Source organism: Varanus komodoensis, unplaced genomic scaffold (genome assembly GCF_004798865.1).
Source record: "Varanus komodoensis strain SLA01 unplaced genomic scaffold, ASM479886v1 scaffold19, whole genome shotgun sequence".
In the NCBI taxonomy this organism is placed as follows: Eukaryota; Metazoa; Chordata; class Lepidosauria; order Squamata; family Varanidae; genus Varanus; species Varanus komodoensis.
In genome coordinates this window covers 9,503,770-9,513,525 of record NW_025335550.1, presented here as the reverse complement: position 1 = coordinate 9,513,525, position 9,756 = coordinate 9,503,770, and the positions used below count along the sequence as shown (strand labels likewise).

The following is a 9,756-nucleotide window of genomic DNA, read 5'->3' as shown; positions in this document are numbered from 1 at the left end:
TTCTTTTGGGAGAAGCTTGTTTTTACCTTTGGTACTCAGAAGATGTAGATTTCATTCCACCATGAAGCCTGTGCTAGCCAACTCAGAGGTGTATAATCTCCCTGTAAGTCAAGCCTATAAATGACTGAGCAGGCAAAAGTCCCATCACAGGCCAGCCGTACACCTAGCCGTGGGTATCCTCCATAATCCCCAGCAAATCACACCAGCGTGCCAAGGGCAGCAAGCGAGCATGCGGTGGAAAGCGGCTCGCATGGGTTCAAGATGCCTCTCATGAGAAGGATGCATCAGGCTGCATTCCAAGCTATTTCAAACTGGCCAAACAGGAGAGGGGCTTGTGAGGACAAAGCCACTGTTGGCAGGATTACCTGAATCATATTTCAGAGTTAGAAATCAGAAACACATATTGCAGGAGGGCAGCCAATTAGCACTGGAAAGAGGTTCTTTATAAACAAAGGATAATGCAAGCCATATTCCCTTATTGCTCTGCAGCCTGTCCGTTCACCTCAGGCCCACAGGTGACTCAAAGAGATGAACATCAAGAGGAGGATTTTAAGAACGATCCAGCAAATTAAAAAACAAAACAGAAACAAAAAACAGGAAAAGGGGAATGTAGCCCTATTCCTCGGAGGGTCCCCACACCCTAACAGCTATGCCATATTGTTTTTAAAGTCTGATCTGGCTTAGGATCAGTCTATCTGCAAGACCACAGACAAGCTTGTCCAAATCTGAAGACCTTTGGAAGAGAGCTTCCTTTTGGCACCAGCACCTCGTGACACTAGATGATGCTCTTTCAAGGATGGTGTGGCATCCAGAAGAGGCCATTCTTCCAGGACTAGGAAGGGAAAACTTCTGTCCCAGCTTTCCAGCTTAAAATAAGATCCTTCAGGTAGGCTAAATTCTAACTGATTTGTTCTGTTTTCTTGAATTCTGGAGCATAGTGTCTTCTATTAATCTGAAAGTTGACCGACTGTTGCTGGAAAGATGCGCTAGGAGAATCAGTGCAGCATCCCAAAAAGGCAGAAAAAGAGGACAACAATACCAATGTCTGTCTGTCTGTCTCTTCATCCTTCCAGCCTCCAATTTCAGTGCAATGTCCCTGGACACAGCAGCTGCCAGTGAACCTGGGCAGGTTCACACTCAGCTCCTGAGTTCTCCCCGGATATCTGGTTGACCATTCTGGGAACAAATTGCTGAGCTAGAGTGACATGTACTCTCATCCAGCCCAGCTCCTTTCAGAAGCTACTCCAGAAAATGACCATCATAGGTTGCGACATGGAGAGCACCGCCTCCTCCTTATTTCAGAACCTCTCGGCTAAAGAAAAAGAAGAATGCTTTGCCAGCCCTTTCTTATAAAACACATAATCCAAAGACAAATGGAGTTATTTTTTAATCAGCAAACATCTGCCCAACAGCTGTTCCTTCTCTGTGCGTTATCCAGCCCTGTGTAGATCTTATTTCTGGAGTTTATGCAATTTGCACAGAGCTCATGAAAACAAAGCAAAAATCAAGAAAACAATTAGGCCTATTCTTGGCGTAATTGTAGGGAGGAGAAGGGAATGAACGTGACGCTTCTTTGCTTCTCATCTTGACTTGGCCCACTGCATCTTACGGCATTCTGGCTGTAGCCGGCACACACAAGGAGACAGTTGCAAGCTCACTCGTCCAACGGAAACAGGAAAGCATCCACCTAAACTCACAGGACACAGGTCCTCTCCCTCCACACACGTGCTTGGGTTTGGCTGCTTTGGTGCAGCCTTCCAAACTTGCCTTCTGCCTCCCCAGCAGCAAGAAAAGTTTGCCAGTTTTGGGCAGTGGCAAATGGTGTCTGTTCTCCTTATGCCTCAGTGGAAACAAATTGCTCTTTGCAAGAGAAATGCCCTTCAAAGTGCATTATAGCAGCAGCTTTGCTCTCTCTTGTCCAGGGACTTGATTTAAAACCAGCCTTAGCCCTTTTCTGTCTTAAGGGGTTTTGACATCAACATCAACCTGAAATAATCAGAAGCAGGTTTTCGGACAGTCATCCTGAATTGCATGACCTGCCATTCTGAAGTGCCTTTGGGAAATGGAAGAGGGGAAAGAGCAGGTGGGTCATGACAAAAATGATGAGCTCTACCTTAGGCACAGTATCGGAAGCAGCAAAAGAGGGTCCATTCATGCAGGTCGGGAATTTGCAGTGCAGCCTAGAAACCAAGCAGTTCAGTTATCATCCAAGTCATGCCATGAACAAGGAGGTCAACACTTCCTTGTTCTAGCAAGCGCTGAGTAGGTTAATTCCAGCCTCTCACTCTGGTGACAAAAGCCTGTACTGGGACCATTCATTTATAACAATTAAGGGGGGAATGGTCTGCCTCCTCACTAGTGAGTGCCGTGGCATCAAGCCTGTGAAACCCAGACACCTGAAACTTAGCGTGCATTCTAAGGTTGCTCTAGTTGTCTATGGCCTGAGTTTTTGTTTGTTTGTCAGATGCAACGAATAACTTGAATCAAGGTGTCCATCTGGTTGAAACCTGTGGTAATGATTTCAGCCATGGGCCAGACTTGTCTAATCAGCACAAAGCGTTGGTGTCCTACAGTTTAAAAGCAGGGGAGAGGCGGATGCACCTTATTTCTCCCACTCCCCCTACAGGTACAGCAGACAGGTACCATTCTTTCCTGAAAGGGCTGTGGGGTACTTCATGGCAATGGAAGTTTTTAGGGGTGCTGAAGGGAGACAGAAGAATCATGGTGTCTCCCACTGACAGCTGATAGCTGCATATGATTGTTGACCTTGGATCTTCAAGGTCTCCTCCTCCTTGTCCTTCTTTCTCCTTCTCCTTCTCCTTCTCCTTCTCCTTCTCCTTCTCCTTCTCCTTCTCCTTTCTCTGTGCAGCATTGACTTAGTGTGCATTGCATAGAATATATGCTGTGTCACATGTAAAATCTGGTATTCCTGCTGATCAAACTACTGTCATTTGGGTGCAATGCCTGGCCAGGAAGGACCAGATTAAAGTTGCAACCTGTCTGACAGGGCTACTACTGACTGCATTCTAAGATCTGAAATTCAAGAGAGACTCTTTAAGAATGTGCATGTCCGTTTTGTTTATAAGTCCAGCCCAGGGCATGTCAAGGGTCACATATCCCTCCTCCCTCATGGATAGCAACGGGAAGCTGAAGTTCCTTCAAACACACAGGCTTCCTATTCAGGCAGGAGTGATGAACGTAACACTCTGGGTGGAAAATGTGCTGTTCGATCATCTGAAAGGGTATCGCTTAATTTGCAACATTAATGCAAAGGCACTGGTAGAAAATTGACTCATTTGCAGGACGTGTTGAGCATCTCCTGGGCTTGCAGCATGAGATTATTAAGCGTGCTGAAGACACGTGGGGGCTAAATTAAGCAAGGAGGCTCCCTGGTTGTTTCTCATTAGAGGAAGACATTCACCCTCACCCACCCAAGAAAAAGAAAGAGAGATGGGATGGCAAACACAATATCTGGAAGGAGGGGGGAGAATCACTCCTGCCTAGTGATAAAGAACAGATGCACTTTCTCGTGGCCAGGGATCCAGGCTTGGCATCCATTGCTGTCTCTCCTTTGGACCGCACAATTATGTAAGCAACCCTAAACTAATCCTGTTGTGGATTTTTGTTTTTAAAAATAAATGTTGTTGTTGTGATTACTAACTAACGATGGCGCCAAAGTTCAGAATTGGGGAAGGTTTCAACAAGCACATTATGAGCTGAGGCTAACTAAGCCCTGAAGTTTGGGCTTGGCTCATAATGGGACCGACCTGGCAAAAGCTCTCCTAGGTACAGCTGGCCCTTCCTTTCCGGTCTAGACTTGCCATGGAGCTACAGCTGGGCGGGGGCTTGCTATGAGGCCTGCATTAAAACTTCAGCACCACCTCCACAATGTGCCAGGCAGACGGGTTCATGGGGGATGGTGTTCTCGTGGATACCTAGGCCCCAGCAGGGTCACTGGGATCCATGAGAAATACATTTCTGGGCTGGTGCTTTGAGTCGTGCACAGTGTCTTAGATGCTCCAGGTGACCCGACTGGATTCATGCATCAGTCATGGATTCTTGTGCTGATGGTCAAAGCTGAGGGTCTAATGGAGTCCCCATCATGTGAGTTGGCCACTAGGACTGGGCAAAGTTGTGGGGTAGGTATGAAAGTTGGGACCAGGTGTCCTCCAAGCACAGCATCATCAGGGTCATCAGGGTCTTAACTTCAAATACAGTTGAATTTTTAAAAGCTTAATTTGGGTCTGTGTGTAACTGTGCCCAAATTAACTTGTTTGAAATAGCTCCTGTCCAAAGAGACAGAAAAAAGGTCTTACAACTCCCACCATCCTTCTGGGGAACACTGGAAGAGCTCTTTCTTTCTACACATGCATAGATTGTGCCCTAAACTATTAAAGATAGTAATTAAGCTTCAGGTGCAACATTTCAACTGTTAGGATGGTAGGTAAAGCTGAGAAATGTCCAAACAATTGGAGAATGGAGATGCAGCTAGAGAAAGCAGCATCGCTCTCCGGGGAACCCCAGGAGGTCCGATTGGTGGTCCACATGAACTGGATTTGGCACATGGACTTGATGTTGGGTGCACCTGCTGTACCCAGCGCTAGGCAAGATAGACCCCTGCTCTGCATTTTCTTGGGCTCCCTTCTTAAGTCCTCTTAAAGATGAGAGGAGTCTTTGCACGGTGCTTCGTAGAGATCGGCTGACTGTGAGAGATACAAAGTGCCCATCATCCAGTTTTCCACCCCAGACAGACTCTCAAAGCCAACTATCCTGTTGGTTACAGAGTGTTCTTTCCCTCCCGGCTGGAAAGAATCCACAGTGTAAAAAAAGAACTCTATTAATGGAAAGCTGGGTCTTGGAAGGAGAGAGGTCTTCAACTCAAAATTCCCTTCTGATTTTTAATAAAAGAGGGTGGGAGGGGTAGGGGGACTTACTTAAAATTAAAAAGAACCCTCAAAGATTCTAAACTTGCTCATTCATTCCAAACTGAGAAGCTTGTGCATCCCCCAGGCATAATCTAAATTCAGAGCTCATTTCAGTAGGACCAGGAATTATGGTCCAAAATGTTGTGTTGGACATAATGAAAGAGTGCAAGAGTTTAAAGGAGGAGAAGGAAGAGGAGGAGATATTGTGACCCCTTTCTTTCATACATTCCAGTTTTAAAGTCTGCTCTATTACTCCTGTTTAGACTCCTGATTTATGAATTGCTAATATTTGGCTTTGGGAAAGCACACCTTTTCTTAGAGATGCTATTTTGGATCCATTTTGACCGGTCCTTCCCCTGACAGCGCTGAAGAAAGCTCTTTCTGCACCATCCACCACAGGGTCTGTCTAAACTTCAGTGGCTGGATCACAGGGGCTCAGCTGCAAAGGGCGGCATCCCTTGCAGCCTTCGTGCTAATTAACTCACCGTGCTAATTTTAAAAATCTGGGCCACAGAGCAAAAAGGGAGGGGGAGGAGGCCAGTGGCTTTGCCACTTGTCCAGCCATAGCTGAATGCCACCTTCTGAAAGGTGACCACAGAAAAACTGATTTATTGAAATCACTTGTGCTGGATAGGTCTGGGGCAAGTTTGCACTGGCATAAAGAAGGTATTCTGTTAACCTGTACATTGGAGGAACTTCGGTTGGTGTACACACGGGCTACACCTTGCTATTCCTTTTTATTTATTTTATTTTATTTTATTTTATTTTATTTTATTTTATTTTATTTTGGTGAGGGGATATCTCTTTTGTTCCCTTGTGAGCAGGCAATGTTCAAATAGCATAGGACTCCTTGGTCAAGAGGAACTTAAAGTGGAATTGAAAGTAATAGCACACACTGCTACAACAACAGTGCCCAGTGGGTTATTTATTCAGTTTTCAAAAGTATTTCGCCTAGTCAAGGGTGGGCGACTTTAAGGTAAGGGGTCAGGGGGTCTGTTTCAGCCCCAGGGCCCCTCCCCCACAACCCACTCCCTTGATAAGTCCTAGTTATCCAAACTTATAGCTGCCCAATCTGGTTAATCTTAGTAGCACTGGCAGATTCTGCATGTCCTTGAGAAGAAACTCTCCTTGGAACCTGAACCACAACTCCTGATGATGTTCTAAAGCTTGAAGTGATGGCAAATGAATGTGATGCAGCCTCACATGGACTGTTCCATTCTGCTCTGGAAGGCACCAACCCTTATGTTCTCCCCTGGACTTCCACGATGGTCAGAAGATCGGTTGGCATGAGGTTATGCCATCTTACAGAGATGTGTGCCCCCACAAGCAAAGAGGAGTGTTGCTAGGAATCCTTGGGGTTCCCCAGGAATCCTTGGGGTTCTCAACCCTTTTGAGACATGGGTTCAGAAAGGGCGGTCCAAATGATTCGGGGGCCGGAGAGACTCCACTGCGAGGAAAGGCTACGACGTGAGGGATTGCTCGGCTTCAGAAATGGGTGGATGAAGGGAGATGTGTACAAAATGGAGCACATGGTGGAGAAAATGGAGAGGGAGAGATTTTTCTCGCTTTATCATCATACTCATCCATTGAGTGGGTTGGTAGGAAATTCAGAACGGGGAAAAGAAAGGCTTGCTTCACACTGTGCCTAGTCAAACTATGGAATTTGCTACCACAAGATGGAGTCCTGGACTACAGAGAGCTACTCCAGATGAATACAGGCTCTCAGGTGTCAGCGGCAATGTGCCTAGGCACACCAGCTGCAGGCGGACATGGGTCGGAGGGTACTGTCACCCTTTACCCCATTTGTGGGTTTCCCATGTGACCCGGCTGGATGCTTCTTACATTTGTATGCCTACATCAGAGAAGAAACAACAAGCAAACAAATCACATGCAGAATGCCTGATTGAATTCGCAACGATTTTATTTTCACAAATGTCATAAACCAAAATAGCAAGGAATTGGGCTATTTTGCGGAGCAGATTCTTTTGCTGAGGGAAAGCCAGAAACCCAAAGAGGTCCAAAAATCGGAAAGCGAGCCCTTTTAAAAGATTGTACAAAGCCCAAACAAAGCCATTTACAGTCACTTTTTTTACAGAGGAAATAGTAAAAAATACATCTTTTTTCATAGAAAAAAAGCAATGTACAAAAAACCGCAGGCTGTTGCTGCCTACAGATGAGATCTATGCAGACATGTATGCATCAAAAACAGATAGCATGGGACCCATCCTTGGTTCTCTATTTATTGATGTTTGATTGTACACACCAGCGCTATTTTAATAAAAATGGCCATGCCTATATATACTATTCCCTGCTTTTCTTCCTTTCCCACCATCACGGAAGAAACTAAGCAATGGGATCTCACAGCAATGAACTAGTTCCATCCCAGATGTCCAGGGCTCATGAACTCTGCCCAAGCCACAGGCACCAGTGCTTGGAGGAGTCCACCCCACTGCACGGATCCGTCCTTCCAGACGACCCGCGTTCCAGTCCGAACATTGAGCCCTGAGTGAGCCTGAAAGCTCAGCTCAGTCGGGGTGTGTTGTGAACGTAGTGGCTTGTGCCCCACTGCACAGCTGCTGAAAGCACTTTGGTGGCCAACACACACACGCCTTGATTTATTGCCGTTTCAGCAAGTTTAGTGGTGTCTGGGGAAGAGTGGCGCAGGGAGGGAGAGGACCCTGGCCAAGGGTTTGGTTGACCACTGGTGTATGGTGAAGGCATCGGCACCACGAACCAAAGCAAGAGATGTGGCCCCTTGCTGAAGGCTTCACTCTCTCCTCCCTATGCCACTACCGAAATGAAATGGGAACAAAATCCATACATGATCGGGATTGCATGCGTGCCCTGGTTTGAAAGCCTCCATGGGACCGAGCCTTCCCAGCTGAGGCCTGTGGTGATGGCATCATAGCCTCCCAGCAGGACTTAGCGCTCCGAAGACACGGAGCAGATCGATCCGTTTGGAAGGGGCCTGCCCATCCCTGAGTAGCACCAATTTAGCACCATGGCTCCCAAGCCGTCTCTGAAGTCCAGAATTCCACATGTGGGCAACAGTTCTCCGAGGAGCACTTTATCTGCCTGCTTTAGAGGACCAGGAGAGGACATTCTGGAGAGCTTTCATGGATAGGGCCAGCAAGCTGGAGACGATGTGATGGCACCGAACAGCAACAGTAGAAGACCAAGGAGGATGAACGTGAAGTTGCTGTCCACTGCAAAAGACTACTTGCAATAAATAGAACCTTCATAATAGTTCTCTGCTCATGAGACGGGTGAGATTGTGAGTCTCGTTGTCCAATCGAAGTACATCCAAAAAGCCACCAGGGACAAGCAAGCAAAACAGGGGGATCTTGGCTATGGAGAGATGCAAAGGTTGATCAATTCAACCTTAATTAATTGATGATGAATTCGTAACCTCTAACCCATGGAATACCTGGTTGAAATTTGAACACTATGCTCTATAGACACAGTTAAGATCAGCATGTGATATATATATAAATATAAATATATATATATATATATGAAAAAGACCTGCTCTAATAGTATTGCATAATGTATGTGTTGTGGATAACTCCCAACATCCCTTTGTTTCACATATAGTATGAAACAAAGCTCTGAATCTGTACAAACAAAATGAAAAGCAAACACTGCTTACGCTTCTAACAAAATAACAACCAACTCTTAGAGATCACTACTTAATGAGGATATAACCAGCTCTGCTGAATAAAATAAATTGCATTTAATTACATAAAATAACGCGGCTTAACATACTGTTGATCAGCATGTGCCTGGACAGGAGTCCTAATTCCGTGACTTCTTGCTAACGACCACCTGCTCAAGGTCCTACAATTGTTTGGCCAGCAAACCCAGCTATCTTACCTTGATCTTTGGGCTGGGGAGGAAACTCTGGTTTCCAGAGCCAGTATTCTTTGCACAAGGTGGCTTGCTTTTGGACAGCTTCATCAGCCTTTCCAATATCCACAGAAATGCCTGACCGCATTGCTTCAACACTGCACCTAACAGACCAAACTCATCCCTTGACCCAAATCGAGTGTTTCCAGAGCGACTTGGATGCATGATCCCAAGAAGCACATTGAGGTGGTTTGCCCAGGTCTAAAGAGTGACTTTGAAGAGGGCAACCATTTTAGTTTCGGGGAAGGATCGGGAAGGCTGGGAAAAGGGGCACGGCCAACTAAGGAATGCTGATGGACTGGATTTGGCCTGCTGGCTTGAGGTTCAACACCACAGGTGTGTATTTTAAAAAAACAAACATTCACCTCCATAAAATACCACCCATTTGTTGAAAATATGCTCTTTCCCACTTTGAGAGCAGTGGGTTCTACCAAGTCTGAACTCTTTGGATCTTGAGTAATCAAAGCTGTGCATGGGAACAGAGAGGGCAAGGTGGGGCATCCAACACCCTTCTCTCAAAATCAGAACCCGCAATGCTTGCTGAATGACCAAAACTTCTGCAAGTAAAAATAGTAACACAACACTGATCCAATGCTGATGAGCCGCAGATAGTTAAGTCAGAATGCAATTGTCATGGCCGTCCATTCCTTCTGTGAAAGAGTTTTGACTAAGAGGACTTCGTCATGCTGCATGCCGGGACGAAACCCCTCATGTATGAGCTTCCCGTCGCTTAGGTACAGTGCCGTCCCCACTTCCCAGTGGAAGAGCTCTGCTTTCTTGAATGTTTATTGCTTCACCGCAAAGATGCGGAAGGCTTTCCCTTCTCTTGGAGTCTTTAAGCTGGAAAGGAAGAATGGAAAATAAAGGGAAGGACTTAAAGGGTGACTTAAACCGGGAGACATTCTCACATTAAAGAACAAGACAG

The 9,756-nt window shown here is 46.1% G+C and overlaps 1 protein-coding gene across 1 annotated transcript in view; it reads right to left on the bottom strand.

Moving 5' to 3' along the window:
* Positions 1-6,828: 6,828 nt before the first annotated feature.
* CRISPLD2 (cysteine rich secretory protein LCCL domain containing 2) overlaps positions 6,829-9,756 on the bottom strand; it is a 39,322-nt gene continuing 36,394 nt past the window's right edge. The window contains exon 15 of the mRNA XM_044427958.1: positions 6,829-9,671. Within this exon, the coding sequence (XP_044283893.1) occupies positions 9,617-9,671 (55 nt within the window). The 3' untranslated portion in view covers positions 6,829-9,616. The remainder of the gene's footprint in view (positions 9,672-9,756) is intronic.